We start from the raw sequence: 18152 nt of genomic DNA, 5'->3' as shown, positions 1-18152 counted from the left end.
TTACCCCACTCACTAGCTGAGGGAAAAGTTTTATCAGTGAATTTGAGACCAGTGAGATTGAGGAATGGCATTTCAATCTCCAAATCTAGTAATTAAAACTGGGGGTGCCTTATTTAGTTAATCCAACCCAAACTAATTTGTTTTCAAAGAAATAATTTTTCCCAAGAGCAAGCTGAGCTTATCTCTATGGAATGTTCTGGTAAGCAATTTGCAGAATTCTGTAGCATTCAATAGCTGCTAAGACATCTGCCAAGTGTTTGAAATCTTCTGCCTATTAACATGTACGTACGTGGGCTTATGTGTCTGTGTGCATCCACACGCTTCACATCCACGCTGAACCGAAGCCGTCTGTGGATGTCGGACCTAGAAAGGTAGCTCAGTTACAGGCTTTCCCTCTAGAATTTCCCAAACTAGTGAAACACCTACTTGATAAACTCCTTAGTGAAAAATCTCTCTCACACGGTGACTGGTGCGCTGCAGCGTATCTACTAGTGATAGGGTGTCGTGTAACTTTGAGTCATTTCATGAGTGCTGCTGGGCCCGAGCCAAGTTTAGGAGATGAGCTGTTACACATTGGAAATGTCAGACTGAGGTTGAGGGACGCCTTAATTTAGATATGATGCATATCGACACTCTGAAATAATGGTACTGGCTTGTACAGGATTTGAGTCAAGTGATGCAGTACAAGAGAACTCTCCTTTTGGACAGATCTTTTGTCTACACTCCTCAGATTTAGGCTGTTCACGAGGTAACTGAAGCGGTACCATCCTGCAGTCTAAAAGAGGGATAGTGGCTGCCAAACGGCAAATGAGGCACGTAACCCATTTTCTGTTGCTTAAAATTTTTCAAGAGATTGGTTTTTGCAGCACAGAGGTCAGATTCTAGCTTATTCTCATTGGAAGGATCTAAAAGTACTCAAGTGGAGGAGTTTTTCCAGCTCCAGCAATCCAGAGTCCTGGTCCAAAGGTCAACGAGCAGGCAGAACTTGGAGAGAACAGAATATTTGGACACCACAGAGACCCTCCTTTTTACATGGGGTCTGGAACCGTGGCATTAAATGACAAGGCAACGCAAGTGCCATGCCCCCAAAACAAACAAAATTGCCGCTTTCATGACAGTCCTATCATACTGCGACCTGAACGGAGTCCAGAAGAGTGCATCTATTTTCAAGACAGCAAAACATACAGCGTTCGGTTTACAATCGTACAGACACACACCTTTCTGCTTTAAAAATGAATTGCGTAACCCAAACACAGAGAAAAGAGGCAGATCAAGGATTACAGGGTCTTACAGAAATTAAACGTGGGATCAAGGGTTAACGATTATGACCCGGGGGGCCAAACCCAGCTCCCCATGCTTTTGTCAATCAAGTCTGATTGGAACGCAGCTATACTCCTTCACTTACATAATGTCTCCACCAACCTTCATACGTTCCAATGGCAGAGCTGAGTAGTAGAGAGAGACCGTACGGTGTAGAAAGCTTAAAATACCATCTGGCCCTTTACAGAAAAGCTTGCTGACCCATGAGAGGTCAAAGAATGCTTCCATCATGATCTGAATGGGCTGAAGCTAAGAGAAAATCATCTTCACCTGTGTTCTTGAGCCAGCATAAGTACACTAAAATATCTCCAGATCATAATCTGGTTATTCAACTATTCTGCTTAGAATGTATGTAGCCAAAACTTACTAACAACTGTGTTTGCTAGTGTTTGTCAACAAACACAGACCATATTAAAAATCTGTGTATAATTGTGTTTATGTATGTATCTATGTAAAGGGTGGATAAGATAGGAGTTAGCCAATTTGAAGGGAAGGAGACCTAAAGGAAAATAAGAATTCAAAACACAATTACTAGAAACTATTATTTGGAACTTAGAAATATTTTAGTATATTTTTCTTTATATTCAACAGCATAGGACCATCAGTAGGGCCGTTGGCAGAGCAAAAACAACGTACAACTGCAAATTTGACCCATGACAAAATGTACGTGAATATAAAATAACCAGTGTTTCTATAAAACATTAATTTTTAATTATATAATTAAGGTGATATAGCAAAAGAAGAATGCTTTAATTTACTTCGAAAGTAAATATTTTAGTCAAAGTTGCATCAGAAGTATGTCTTTAACATTTTCCAAGAGGCTTTAGTTATTAGCTACAATTATAGCTCTTAGTATTATATAGTAACACGTTGCTTAAAATATATTATAAACCATTTCTTTTCCTCTTTAAATGACATATAAAATTAGGGATTTTGTAATATGATTCAGACTGGGAAACAGTGAAAATGGTATGCATGCCACTGGAATCACAAAACGTCTGATGCTCGCGAGTGCCTGGCGTAAGGCTCGGCACCTACTAGGTACTCCGTGTTTGCACACTCATTCTCTCACTCGCTCACACATTCATTCATGGAAATCCAGGCTTGAGGGGAAGCTGCATAATGAGAATGGCAAGCGCAATCTTTTATCGACAGATCTGTGGCTCTGACAAAGACTTTGGCAATGGAGAGTGGAGAGGAGAAGCTGATGGTCCCGATTCCAAACCGCGTGGCACCCTGGGGTGCCTCAGATGACATCATGGAGAATGAGGATCAACATTCCACAAAAGGAACACACTCCTCCAATATCCAGATTTTACATTTACATATAAACACCTGCTCAAAGACAGAAGTAAGGTGGTGCCAGACACAGGACAGAAAGAACGAACCCTCTGACCGGGGCCTTGTTTTTCTGTGCTGAGACTTCTTGGTTAGGACCGCACTCGCTTGGTTTTATCAATTTTATACCAGTTTCAACAAAAAAGCATGAGTCTAAAATTCTAAAAGAGAAACGCAGAAGGGAGAGGGGTGTTCAACCTCCATTTTTCTTTTCTTTCATGTGCCAACTAATTGGCCTACTCAGCACACTTACGCCAAAGGCACAAAGCGGGGTGTCAGCTCTCTGAAGAGGCATCTGGAAAGGACCATCTCTAGGTTCTTTGCAGAGAAGTCTTAGACGTGTAATGAGTATTTTAACCTGAGGAATAAGGTCTACGAAATGCAAAGGACTGTGAGGGATGGAAGAAAGTAAATACTCTTGGAAACTAAGTAGAATACAGGACAAGGATTGATTCTGGAGGAAATAATTTTAAAAATCTGTAATAAAAACAAAACATGACACTGGCAAGTCCTTTGTAGCTGACTTTAATTGCCTTTGGTATCCAGAGAAGAAAACAATGGAAGCGTTGGGGTCAGCTCTAGTCTTACCATCACAGGGAGGGAGCAGGCAGTGAAGACAACCGAAGCTTCCCCTGCCCCTCTCCGGATTCTTCGCTTGCACAGAAAGGGCCATACTCACGCACCTTTCTGCCTTCTCTTAAGCCCCAGTCAGCCGAGGGGGCGGAGGCTCTGTCTTCTCTTTCCTTGAGAAGCTCCTGGGAGACCAAGAAGGCCCCTTACTCTGCCCTCTTCTGAACAGGGTACGGGCAGACTCGCTGCCGTCTACTCAGCGGCTCTGGGTCTTCGCCACCTCAAGGGGTTCACGTTTTTGAGTGACTCCTAAGTGGGCTTATGCTACTTTTAGGAGGAAGGCTAACGTTTTTTGAGAACCAAATATTCTCCCTTTCTCAGGTTAGTCATCTCCCCTTCTCATTTCAAAATTTTAACTTTTCAAGTAGTAAAAGATACTATAATTTCAAAATGTGTGCTAAAATTTAACTCTCTTAAAAACTTAAATAATGCAACTGGCTCCACATCCTTATTTCCTATGTATCCTGAAAAATCTCGGGCTTGGTTATCATTTATGGATCGACTGCTGAACTGTGAGGACTATTTGTGGCGTAAGATGATCACCCTTAGAAAATACTTAATTATGTTAATTTATTAAATCTTTTCTCCAATTAAAATCTGCTACGTGCTAATAAGAGATGAAAAAGAAAAGCTATCAAAATAAGAAAATAAGCCTTCAGAATTCCAAGGTGGGCTTCTTGCACAAACACTGTTTCATGAAATCTTCAAGTTCAGAGTAAATACTAGACTGATTATAATGCTCCCAACTTTTATTGTCAATGGAAGCTGTTTGTATTAAACGTAAAGAAGAAAAAGTGTCTTGCACTGTGACACAAATTCAAGGGACAGAAAACTTACAATCATATTTATCTTACAATACAGTTCTTGATAAAATTTCAGTTCCTCCCCCCAAATATGAAGAAATAGTAATTTCTTTAAAAATAAATATCACTGCAAAATCTATTTATGGTAAGAGAAACTCCCTTAGATATATCCCAAATTTAGTTAATATGATTAATTATACCACACTTTTATCACTAAAAATTACTTCGAAGTGGTTCTGATTAATTCTTTGGATTTCTATAAATATCCTTGGAGAAAATAAAAGCTGAATTTTATTTTTGACATAAAATATTTGTGAAAAGTTCGCTCATCTGACGAGATAATACAGGATCCCCCCGTTCCCATTTCAGATAGAATGTATGAGCAAGTTTCACTGTATTTTGTTTTTGATTTCGTAAGGTTGTAAAAGTAATTTGGCTCATCAAGGTAAATTTGGAGCTGCATAATAGTATAGCGAATTGTGCCAAGCCACAGAGAGTTGTAAGTTGAGGGATTTTACTAAATTTGTAAGAAGGTTAAAGTGGATAAAATTCACTTGGTAGATTTGCTGGTTCGGGGAAAAAAATCTACCAACAAAACCAAGGCTTTCTCTCAAAACAGGTTTCAAGGCAACAAACTGCAGCATTTCCCCCACTTGTCGTCATGCTACCAACACTAGACTGATCAACATGCACGAAATCCCAAACCCAGGCTCGTGAGTAGTGGTTTCGATAAACAACAGTTTCAATGATTCCGTATGGAGACGAAGACTTGAAGAGTATTCTTTGTGAGATCATGCCCCCAGAGAAAATCAAATTGAACCAAGAGATTTCGATGGAATAGATTGAGAGTTGAAATGGTTGCCAGTCTGATCGTCCAACGGGGAACCTGAAAACTGAGACAGGAACAGGTACTTTTGTTGTCTTTTGCCAGACTTCTTGCTCTTGATGCGGTTCCACTGCTCTTTTGTTGTTTGTTTTAGTTCCTTCCATTAAAAATGGAGAAAAAAGGGATAAACGATGAGTAAATATCTGACTTGAAAGCTGCTCCACTTTGGAAGGAACAAATGTATAATCAGTTCCAAAGGCCATCCCTCACTTCCACAAGGTGCTCCGCATTCTTGGCTTATTCTCAGGCAGTCTGGTCTCCGGATGCCAGGACTCTAAAAACAGTACAGTAGTAACAGGCATGATTTCCCATGTGACCATCTCCTTACGAAACAAAGCGTGTCAGGTCGCTGTCCTACACATACCAGAATATGTTTTGGTCAGGTATAAAATGGAATCGTTTCAAAGTTGAGATATCTACAAGTTGAAAAGTCTTGTGGGGCACAGTCATGTTTCACCCTGCCATGTTGACTTATGAGGTCCAGGTTTCCAAAAGCCCCCCCTCCAGACTGATTTCTGTAGTGGTCCATGTAAACAAAACACAGGGGAGAATGGTCTTTCTGGAGCTGCTTTTCATCGAACAGCAGGATTTCCTGAAAGTGTGGTGTTGGCTAAATGTAACACGGGCAGAGGATGAGCCTCTGTATTGAATACCCAGTGGTCTAAAGGTAAAAGGTCGTCACTGGAGAACAGCAGATACAAATATCTGAAAATAAAAGAGAGAAAAAATGAGCTTTGATTAGAATTCAACAAGAAGATCGTGTGATCTAGCTATGGTGGCAGAAGAAACCAATAACCTACTTTGAGCAGCTTTGATGAAAACCATCCCACAATGAAACTCAGTCACGCAGTCACTCACATCATCTAAAACACAGTCACAATGACTTCTAGAAGAGTGCGGTGTGTGAGAAAATCCAGTAAGATGCACAACTAGACTTTGGAAGTAAGATGGTTAGAAAACAAGCCCCACCTACCTGTCTGAAGCACATCAGACAACAGTGCTGTGAAACGGGATGAAACAACCGCTTCATAGTATTTCATGTTCTTTTAAGAGTCACATGTAACATTGGTCATATGTTTTGGCCAATTACAGTTCATAGGACAACTAGAAATTAATCAATTCACATTTATTAGCAGACACTGAGGCACTAACTAGTACGTTATTTGGACACAGAAAGGACTTTTTAAGTTTACTTATTTTGAGACCGTGAGAGTGAGCATGAGAACGGGGGAGGGGAAGAGAGAAGGAGAGAGAACCCCAAGCAGGCTCCATGCTCTCAGCACAGAGCACAATGTGGGGCTGGAATTCAGGAACCTCAAGATCATGACCTGAGTGAAAATCAAGAGTCAGACGCTTAACTGGTTGAGCCACCCAGGTGCCCCAGCAAGGACTTTTATATACTCTTAATACTTTAGTATTAAGTACTTTATTATATAATAAATAAATATAATAAATATAATAGATATAATATAATATAAAATATATTATATATATTCTATATATATAATATATAATATAATATATTATATCTATTATATTATATTAAATATATTTATACATATAAATATAATATATAATAATATAATAGATATACTATATAGACTATAATATAGATTATATATAATAGATATATTATATATATAATATATATAATATAGATTATATATATAATATATACATTATATATGATGTATATATACATTATATGTATATATATAGACTATAATATAGAATATTATATAAATATATACATTATATATAATGTATATGTTATATATAATGTATATGTTATATATAATGTATGTTATATATAATGTATATGTTATATATAATGTATATATTATATATATAATATTCTATATTATAGTCTATATATTATACATATAATATTATTATATTATATAAAATAATATATTAAAGCACTTAGTACTTTAGTATTACTCAAAGTATTAATACTTTGAGCAGTTACTGCAGTGTTAAATAAAAATTTCAGAAACACTATGGATTTACAGGAGGTCTAAGAATCTCGAATTGCTCTCAATAGGTAGTAACATTGTTTATATGAAAGCAAGACTCCTGACCTCTCCACGGGCACTGCAAGCCATGATGGTCACTTGGAAATCAAAATGACAGGGCTGACACAAACAATAACTTTTACTCATAATGTTCGGCACATTCTAATCTGAATTCTGTTAAAGGGTTATCAAAGTAAGCATAAAAAAACCAACTGTACTGAGTCAGGAAATCTGGGTTCTAACTCTTCATTTCAGCAATAACTAGCTGGGCCTAGCATCAGGCTTCACGGAAGAAGTCCTTTAGAGTGGTTTTGCTGAAATCCCTATTTTAAAAACAGGCACATTAATCTTTTTCTGATTACTATTACAGTTCTAGATGGCAGAGTAAAAACACAGCACTGAGATAAACAGGGACTGTATACCAACTTTGTAACTGGTAGAGCTGAATGGACAGTCACAGGCTTCCAACCTCACTCCCTGTCCCTACACCTTGAGACCTGCCGGACTCGGATTTATTCACCAGGGCATGGGCAGAGACATTGGAAATGAAAAAGCAGACTTGGTTGGGCATAGCAAGAAGCTCTGCCGGGTCTGCTAACTCTGGGACTAGGAGCACAGTGGAGCTCGGGGGACTGACGTGTCCAGGAATGCTAGGCTCGGTACGATCCCACGGCTCTTGTTAAATGTGGGCTGATGCATCAGGCTTGCTCTAACCTCATCACTCTTTGAGACAGAAAATTCAAGAGTTTCCAGAAAAATGATTCCTTTGCACGGGAGATGCTATGGAAACATAGCGGATATAAACACAGGTTATGAAAAATCAAGAAAGTAACGAATGTGGACGTTTTAGATAATCAAAGTGATATTATTCTTAAACCATCATTTTAAAAATGGATTTTAATTAAAAACTACTGTAGTGGGTTGAACAGTGCCCCCCTACTCACGTCCACCTAGAGACTCTGAATGTGACCTTATTTGGAAAGAGGGTCTTTGGGAATTAATCAGTCAAGGATCTTGAGATGAAATCATCCTGGATTTAGGGTGGGCCCTAAATCCAATGACTTGTATCTTTACAGGAGAAAGGACAGGGAGATTTGGACACACACACACACACGCGCGCGCGCGCGCGCGGGGAAGAAGGTCATGTGCAGCCAGAGGTGAAGATTAAAGTGATGCCGCCACCAGCAAAGGAAAACCTTCAGTGGGAAGTGGTTTCAGACTCCGATATTCCACCAAGTGTGTGGTTACTTGTTAAGGCAGTGCTGGGAACTAATACAACTTTCACCCCCAACCTCCAGGATACCTCTGGCCCTTAAACGCTGCTGGCTTCCTTGGGCCAAGGGGTCTGGAGTAAGACTGGAGAGCAGGGCTTAGACATACAGTGACACACACACACACACTCACATAAACACACACCACATACATTCTCACAAATTTATAATAAAATCAATGTTTGAAATTAAAATAATATAGCTAAACATTCTTTTCAACTTTGGATTACACATTCAGAAGAGGATTTTTCACCAGGATTTTGAAAACAGAACAATTGGAGAAGAGTGAGTTTTGCTGCGAAAGTTGAGCAAAGTCTACACTCTAAATTAGTTACCACACTACAATTTTTCCTCTACTAAGCATTTTTCTTAAACTATGGTTTTAATAGATGACAAACAGCACTGACAAAGCCTGTAGGTATATAAAAAGGTGCTATTAAGTACATTTCAGTTTGAATGGATGTGGAGCTTAATTTTTAGTTTTTTTTTTTTTTTTAAGTTTGTTTATTTTGAGAGAGAGACAGCACCCATTCACAGGCACAAGTTGGGGAGGGGTAGAGAGAGAATTCCAAGCAGGTTCCGCCCTGTCAGCACAAAGCCCGACACAGGGCTCGAACTCACGAAACGTGAAACTCGAGAGATCAAGAGCTAGAGGCTTAATTGAACCACCAAGGCGCGCCCCCCCCACCCCCCGCCCAGAGCTAATTTTCAATGTTGTTCACATATGTCTCTTCTAGCTGTCTCTTATCTAAAGACAAGGTATTCAGTGGAGGTGGTGGTGCCCCCAAGTGTTGGCAGTAACCAAACAGGCAAGTTTTTACAGACAGAAAAGTCCAGCAAATCTGAGGAGACAAATTTAAGGTCGACAGAGAAATGGTAAGGCTCACAGAACCAACTATCAAGTTAATGTGTGTTTACTGAGTGCTTTATTTACTTATCAACCGAGCCTTGATGACTCATTTATTCTTCTTAACTATGCTAATATCTAGTATATTATGGGAAGATGTTACAATTCAAAGAGGCTTGCATGTATATGCTCATGTAACTTCTAAAAAAAAAAAGACTGTTTGAAAAATAATGTACTTAAAACTTCCATTTCGTTTATATTAATAATGTTTAAATAATGTCTTTGGAACAGACTGGTTAGAAATCAAATCAAATTGAAGATACTCAGTGGAAATTATATTCTAAAAGGTAACACATTAAAACATGCCATTATTAATCTCTCCAAAAGACCTGCCCCTCTCTGCTCTTCCCCACATCTTTTCTCAAACCTTAAAGTTTTTTTTCTTAGGGGGAAGGGGTGGGGAAGAAAAAGAATATTAAAACTAATGTGGGTATATTACAAATTCAAGCGCAAAATAAACATGCATTTTTTTTTTTAAGAATAAACTGAAGAAAGCAGACATTTCTGATCACTGCAATGGCTTAGGCTTTATCTTGAGATATAAGGGAGCTGGGAGGGACTCCTTTTCCTCTGCTTTTAGGGGCTGCATAAGTTAGGATGCAGAGGTTAGGTATCCTATAGGATAAGCATAAACAAAGGAGGTCTGCTCCTATAACAAAAAGCCCAGAGGAAGACAACGACAAAGGATGGTTAATTCAGCAGTACAACACAATCTGGGTTGCAAAGGTTTTGTAAAGGTTAATAACGAAATGTTAAGTTTTTCCTGGTGCCAAAAGACCTTATCTTTCTTTCCCTTTTTCTTAGATCACTGCCTTGAGAAAACTTTTAATTGTCCCTCTGAAACACAGGTACCTCATTTTAAAAGCCAGCTTTACAATTTAGTTTTTTCTAAAGGCCTGCTTTTGTAATGTAAACGTCGAGGAAGATGCACCCCAATGTCTCCATCACTGTGGGAAGCTAGCTTAGGTGCCTTTTCTCCAAAGCTTTACTACCCCGTGTCACAGAGAAGGAAGTATATGATTTTTCCTTTGGATAAAGACAACTAATTAACATAGATGGCCACCCCAATTACGTGAATTTAGAATGCACTATGTATGGCAAATGGTGCTGTGGAGAGAGTACTCTTATTTAAGGACGAGTTATCACTTATCTTCAGAACATGTATATAATGGATTGTATCCGCCTGGTTATATGGGAAGGTGAGATTTTCTGTCTTTGCAATCTGCCTGTGATGCAAATTGCAATCTGGTTTAGCGCTTATTAAACGATAAAAATATTTTTTTAAATGGTTTCTTTTGCTGCTATATTTGTGGAGAGGATTTTCTGGGTTGGCAGAAGACTTGAGTGCCAATTTTTTCCCCAGTAATCAGGATCTCCATGAGTTTTTTGACTTTCTCCTCAAATGATGCTCCACACCTTACATCTCCCTACAAGTCCAAAGTCCGAAAGTGAAGGGCAACATTTCTTCAGGTGTGGGTCTATTTTGATGGTCTAATACATGTATAGTAGTATCTCACTACAGTTTTAATTTGTACTTGATCATGTTACGTATTTTTTCCATGAACATATTTACCATCCTTGTATCTTTTAGGAAGTATCTGTTCTTTTGCCAGGTTTTAAACTGGGTTGCATGTTATCTTATTTTTGAGTTTTTAGAATTTGTCATATAGCCCAGATAGAAGTCTCTTGTGAGTTACATAGTTTGCAAGTGTGTGCCGTATCTCCTCATTCCTTTGCTTTCTTTCATACTCTTTCAAACATATTCCAAAGAGTAGATATTTTTTTAATTTTAGGGGCGCCTGGGTGGCTCAGTCGGTTGAGCGTCTGACTTTGGCTCAGGTCATGATCTCGCAGTTTGTGAGTCAGAGCCCCGCATCAGGCTGTGCACTGACAGCTCAGAGCCTGGATCAGCTCAGAGCCTGGAGCCTGCTTCAGATTCTGAGTCTTCTCTCTCTGCCCCTCCCCAGCTCATGCTCCGTCTCTCAAGAATGAATAAACTTAACATTTTTCAAAAAGTAGATATATAAAAATTTTTAGACCAAGTGATCGAGTCATTCTTTTAGGTATCATGCTTCTGGTGTAGTTATTTAAGAAATCTTTGCCTAGCCAAAGATCACAAAAATTTTCTTCTACGTTTTCTACTAAAAGTTGTTGGTTTTAAATTTAGGTCTATGATCCATTTTGAACTGATTTTTTTTTGAAGTTTATTTATTTGAAAGAAAGACGGGGGGGGGGGGGGGGACAGAAAGGGAGAGAGAGAATCCCAAGTAGGCTACCCCACTGTCAGAGCAGAGCCTGATGCGGGGCTCGAACTCACAAACTGTGAGATCGTGATCTGAGCCGAAACCGAGTCAGACGCTTAAACGACTTCGCCACCTAGGCGCCCCTTGAACAGATTTTTTTGTTTATGCATACAGAAATTATTCTAGCACCTTTCGTTGAAAAGCCTGTTTTTTTCTCATCACAATGCCTTTGTACCTGTCAAAACTCAGGTGCTCAAATATATCTCAGGTTTTCTCTGGACTCTATTTTGTTCCATTGATATATTTACCTACCATTATACCAATATCACTGTGTTTTGATTATCATAGCTTTATAGTAAGTCTTGAAACCAGGAAGTGTTAGGCTTTCAACCGTGTTCTTTTTCAAACTTGTTTTGGTTATTCTAGGTTCTTCACATTTCAACATTAAATTTAAAAACAGCTTATTCATTTCTATAAAAAAACCTCTTGAGATTTCGAATGGGATTTCATTTAATCTACAGATTGATCAATCTGGGGAGAATTAACAATACTGAGTCCATCACCCAAGTGAATCTCTCCATTTAATTAGATCTTTAATTTCTTTCAGCACTGAGTTTTAGTGTCCAGTGTTCAGGTCTTTTATGTGTCTTGTCAAGATTCACCCCTAAATATTTTATAACGTTACACTATTGTTAAGTGGTTTAACTTTCAATTTGATTGTTTATTGTTAGTATATACATAATTAATTCAGACATCTTAATCTTGCATTCACAACTCTGCTAAATGCTTATTAATTCTAGTAACTTTCTGAGAACTCCTTAGAATTTCCTACCTTGATAATCACGGGTTTTTTGTTTTTGTTTTTTTTTTACTAAAAAAATGATTGTTTTCCTTCTTCCTTTCTAGTCTGGATATCTTTTGTTTCTTTTTCTTGGCTGACTATACTAGCTAGAAACTCCAGTCCAAGACTAAATAGAAGTGAAGAGAACAGGCAGACATCTTTATCTTATTCCTGATCTTAGGAGGAACACATTCAGTTTTTCAGTATGAGGTCAGCTGTAGGTTTTTCCCTTATGCCCTTTATCAGGTTGAGGGAGTTCCTATCCATTCCTGGTTTGCTAAGAGTCTTATCAGGAAAGGAAATTCAATTTTGTCAAATAACTTTTCTAGGTCTATTGAAGCGATCATATGTTTTTCTTTTTCAGCTCACTGATTTTCAAATGTTAAATCAAATCTCCACGCCTGGGATAAATAAATCCAGTTGGTCATGATGTATTACCTGTTTTAATAGGTTGTTAGATTTGATTTGCTAAAACCATATATATATGAGGAATATTAGTCTTGTTTCCAATGAGCACGCTGCTGCCATTCTTATATTTGCTCCTTTTTACCTAACTTGTCTTTTTTCCTCTGGTTGCTTTTCAGATTCTTTTCATTATCAACTGGTTTTAAGGTGCCTTAGTGAAGTAATCAGTCTTCATGTTTCTTGTCCTTGGAGTTTATTCAGCTTTTTGGATGTGTGGGTGTAGAGTTTACATCAAGTTTGGAAAGATTTGGGCCAATATATTTTTTTTTAATCCATTTCTCTATCCTCTCCTTCAGAAACTTCAATTTCACATATTTTAGGCCACCTATAGTTGTTACACAGCTCACCAATACTCTCTGTATTTTTATAAGATTCTCTTTTTTTTGCTCATTTCATTTTTATTTTAATTGCAATGTCTTCAAGTTCACTAATCTTTTCTTTTACAATGTCTAATTTACTATTAATTCTATATGGTATTTTTTTCAACACAGACATTGCAGTTTCCATTTCTAGAAGTTTGATTTGGGTTTTTATATCCATGTTTCTACTTAAGTTTTTGAATATGTGGAATATATTCAAAACAACTGTTTTAATGTCATCTGCTAATTCTAACAGCTATATGAATTCTTAGTTTCAGTTGATTATTTTCATTGTTGATCATATTTTCCTGCCTTACTGTACACATGGTATCTTTGGCTGGATGCCAGACATTAGGAGTTTTACCTTTTGGTTGATGGATAATTTTGTATTCCTATAAATCTTGAGTTTTGTCCAGATATATAGTTAAGTTACTTGGAAACAGCTTGATCCCTTCAGGACTTACGTTTGTGATTATGTAGATCCAAAGCAATAAATTGTTCCCCACTACTGAGGCAGGACTGTCCCAAGTACTCTACTCAGTGCCCTGTGAAATTATGAGATTTTCCAGCCAGGCTATTGGGAATAGGCACTGACTGTTCCTGAGCCTTGTGTGATCACCGTAAGCTGTTCCCTTTAACCCTCATAGATGATTCTTTCCCCCAAACTCAGGCATTGTTTCTTTCCTCTGCTGAATACTCTTGGGGATTCTCCCGGGTTCTCTCTGTGCAGCTCTCTCCTGTGAACACCAGCTATCTTAGTTTCCTTGGACTCACAATTCCAACTCCTTAGGGAGACTGTGCCTCAGGTACCCTGCCCTATGCTGTGGCCCAGAAACTTATGGAGGTGGCAAGCTGGGGCAAACCCTGGGCTGCTCGTTTGTCTCCCGTCTCTCAGAGATCACGTCCCTTCACTGCCTCCTCTCCGGTGTTTTGAAAGCCACTGTATCCTATATTATTTATCTGTTTGCTTTGGGTGGAAGGGTAAATTCTGAACTTTGTGACTTCATCTTAGAGGAAGAGGCCTGCTCTTCCATTCCATGTTCATGGAATCACTTAATCCTCTATTATTAAACCAATCCACAAAGGACATTAGAGTTGGTGGACCAAGAACTTGTTCTGAGGAAGCCTTTCTGGTTTTTCTTGATTACTAATTCTTCTCCAGAGTCTTCATATCATGACTTTCTAGAATTTCGTGAAAATGGACATTAAATCCATCTACTTTTATTTTCCTCAATCCAACTTTTCCCCTTCTTTAAAATTAGCTAGCTATTCTGTTGTTTCCCTCCATCATTCCTGAAAGAATACTGATTATAATATTACATTTGCAGTAGCACCTTGATATGTAATTTCTTAGGATCCTTGCAGTCATTTAAAATAAGTTACTTTTCTTCCTTTAGGGCTCTAATTTTCTCTCAGCCATATTTGTTTCCCTTTAATTTCAGCCCTAGTATAGGTTATAAGGATTGGAGGAAGAGGTTGGAGTTAAAGTGTAGATGCTTTGCATTTTATCTTATGATTCCCTTTTTAGTGTGCCATTGCTTCTTTTTTTTTTTTTATTGTGGTAAGAAAACACACAATATAAAATTTACCACTGTATGAGAGCCTGCCATTTGTGACAGCATGGATGGGCCTGGAGGGTATTATGTTAAGTGGAAAAAGTCAGAGAATGATACATGCCCTCTGATTTCACTCATCTATGGAATCAAAAATAAATATAAATAAATAAAGGAATAAACAAGCAAAAAGCAGAAACAGACCCACACAGAGAACAAACTGATGGTTGCCAAAGGGGAGGTGGTGGAGGAATGGGTAAAATGGGGGAGGGGAGAGGGAAACCGGCTTCCAGTTATAAAATGAATAAATGGATAATGTGGATAAAAGGTCACAACAGGCAATGTGGGCAATGGTACTGTAACAGCACGGTATGGTGACAGATGGCAGCTACACTTGCGGTGAGCACAGCATACAGGGACCTGTTGAAGCAGCATGTTGCACACCTGAAACGAATGGAACACTGTGTGTCCACTTTAAAAAAGAGACAAAGAAATTTACCATCTGAACCATTTTTAAGCTGAGCAGTGTTGCTATATTCACACTATTGTGAAACAGATTCCTGAACTCTTTCACCTTGCCAAACTGAAACTCGATACCCTTGAAAGCAACAATTCCCCCTTCCCTTACCTCCAGCACCTGGTAACCACCTTCTGCTTTCTCTTCCTATCAACCAGCCTGGTCACTGGTACTTCATGTAAGTGGAATCCTAACAGTATGTCTTTTATGTGACTGGCTCATTTCACTTAACATGATGTTCTCAATGTTCATCCATATAGTTGCTTCCCTGATTTTGATTTTAGAAGCCTATCTCCCATTACTTCTAACGAATATTCTTTAGTCAGTCTAGTTTTCTTTTTATTTATTTATTTATTTTTAATATTTATTCATTTTTTTGAGAGACAGAGAGACAGCACAAGCAGCGGAGGGGCAGACAGAGAAGGGGAGACACAGAATCCGAAGCAGGCTCCAGGCTCTGAGCTGTCAGCCCAGAGCCCGACGCAGGGCTTGAACTCATGAAACGCGAGATCATGACCTGGGGTGAAGTCGGACGCCTAACCGACTGAGCCACCCAGGCGCCCCTCTTACTGTCTTTTTAAAGAGAGGTAGCATTTCTTTTCTCAAGCTGGATCTCTTTTCATGAAATGACTTTCTGCTTTGCCTCACCTATTAACATATCAGGTATCATTTAGCATTATCTCAAACTTTCTTCATGACTGCTCTAGCCCAAGCTAAATTTCCCTTCTTTGAATCTAAAAGACTTATATTCTATTTGGTACTTGACTATATACTCTGTACTTTTATTGAATTTGCCCGTTGCCAGAAGGAAGAGATTTCTTAACTAGCCTGCAAGTTCCTCATACGGTATTATGTTTCATATGCTTTAATTCCCAAATCGCACAATTCTGGAAAGAGAGTGGTTACTTAATAAATATTTTTGAATTGGACTTAGTTTGCAAATCAGCTGTCAGAGCATAGAAAAGCACAGAACAGGAGACCTCATATGCTACTTTCCTCATCCAGCTGGAAAAACAGTCCTTCTCTCATGGCAGGAGGTTAACTTTAGGATCCAGTTACAGACAAGATAAAAGATAAATGGAAGGGAACAGTGGCTCTGTTTTCCCAGACTTCCCTCTTGAATTATTTTTTCCTAGGCTAACAATCCTCACCCCAATCATCTCATTGATTCCTGCCTCTCTCTCAAATATATTACTTACACACTTTTGCTTATGAACTTAAAAGTCATACTACCCTTGATGCTTTATTGACAAAACCATTATCAGAACTGTCTTTGAACCTACTTCAAAACCTTGTTCACTAGGGGATAAGCTTTAATAGTCTGATAGCTGGCTAACTGGGCTTTCATTTGCTTATACTGAGAATAACTTTACAGGCGCAGGCAGATAACAGGAGCTATAAAAAGCAAAACCAGAACTACCAGAGGACAGGATAGCAACATTTGTAACAATATCTGTCCTGTGCAACAATTCACTAGCTTTCCCCTCCTCCCCGCTCTAGTATTTTACTATAAAACCTTCACACCTCAGAAACTTTGAAAGAATTTTACAGTGAAACCCACACATACTTACCTCCTAGATGCTACCATTAGCATTCTGGTATATTTCCTGGTCACAAGTCTATTACTCTCCTCATGTATTACTAGTTTTATCATTCTAAAATATTCTCTCTAGAAAGAGCAGCTAATGAGCAAACCTAGCTAAAATATCAAGAAAAAACTTGATTAGTAAAATTATTTGCAAAGGGAGAACTGGAAGTCTCACTAGAAATTTTTAAAAGGCATTTCAAATTTTGAATAACAAACTTTAGGCAACGATATTTACTTGAGTTTTGACAGGAAGACCAGTGCCACAAATTTTGACTGCTATGGGTTCTTCTTTACCATCTCTAAGAAGCACCAAGATTAAAATATTTAAATACTTGATTTAATAATGGCAAACTGGTAATAATTGTTTATTTGATAATAGCAAATTAGATACCATTACTTTTAAGGGAAGAATTAAAAAATTCCTAGAAATAAAAAAATTAAGAGCTAGATACATGTAATCAAATGCTAAACAAACATAATTCCTCTTCTTTCCCTGATTCCTTTCAAAAGCACATGACTAATGCCATCAAAGAGAAGACAGATCCATTGATTGATGAATGGATAAAGGAGGTGTGGTATATATATACACAATGGAATATTCCTCAGCCATAAAAAAGAATGCATTTTGCCATTTGCAATCACGTGGATGGATTTAGAGAGTATAATGCTAAGCAAAATAAGTCAGAGAAAGACAAATACCATATGATTTCACTCATGCGTGGAATTTAAGAACCAAAACAGATGAATATAGGGGAAGGGGAGAAAAAAAGAGAGGGAAGCAAACTATAAGACACTCTTTTTTTCGGGGGTGGGGGCACCTAGGTGGCTCAGTTGAGGATCTGACTTTGGCTCAGGTCACGATCTCATGGTTTATGAGTTTGAGCACCACATCGGGCTCTGTGCTGACAGCTCAGGGCCTGGAGCCTGCTTCGGATTCTGTGTCTCCTTTTCTCTCTGTCCTTCTCCCCCATTTGCACTCTCCTTCTCTCTCAAAAATAAATGAATAAAATATTTTTTTTAATTAAAAAAAAGGTTCTTTTAATTTTTTTTTTTTTTTTTTTTAATTTTAGAGAGAGAGACACAGAGTGTGAGCAGGGGTAGAGGGGCGCGCGCGCACACACACACACACACACACACACACGGAGGGAGGGAGGGAGGGAGGGAGGGAGAGAGAGAGAGAAAGAGAGAGAAAGAGAGAGAGAGAGAGAGAGAGAGAGAGAGAGAGAGAGAGAGAGACTCAAGGAGGCTCCATGCAGGGCTCAATCCCATCACCCTGGGGCCATGACCTGAGCCAAAATCAAGAGTGGGTCCTTCAACTGACTGAGCCACCCAGGTGCCCTGAGACTCTTAACTATAGAGAACAAACTGAAGGTTTCTGGAGACAAGATGGGCTAAGTGGGTGATGGGCATTATGGA

The 18152-nt window shown here is 38.5% G+C and overlaps 1 protein-coding gene across 2 annotated transcripts in view; it reads right to left on the bottom strand.

The window, feature by feature from the left end:
• Window positions 1–5226: 5226 nt before the first annotated feature.
• MAN1A2 (mannosidase alpha class 1A member 2) overlaps window positions 5227–18152 on the bottom strand; it is a 176324-nt gene continuing 163398 nt past the window's right edge. For both annotated transcript variants that reach the window (XM_042953597.1, XM_042953598.1), the window contains exon 13: window positions 5227–5682. In XM_042953597.1, coding sequence (XP_042809531.1) covers window positions 5550–5682 — 133 coding nt within the window. In that variant the 3' untranslated portion in view covers window positions 5227–5549. The remainder of the gene's footprint in view (window positions 5683–18152) is intronic.

This window comes from Panthera leo, chromosome C1, assembly GCF_018350215.1.
Source record: "Panthera leo isolate Ple1 chromosome C1, P.leo_Ple1_pat1.1, whole genome shotgun sequence".
Taxonomy (NCBI): domain Eukaryota; kingdom Metazoa; phylum Chordata; class Mammalia; order Carnivora; family Felidae; genus Panthera; species Panthera leo.
Note: the sequence above shows the minus strand (reverse complement) of the source record. Positions and strands in the feature narration are given on the sequence as shown.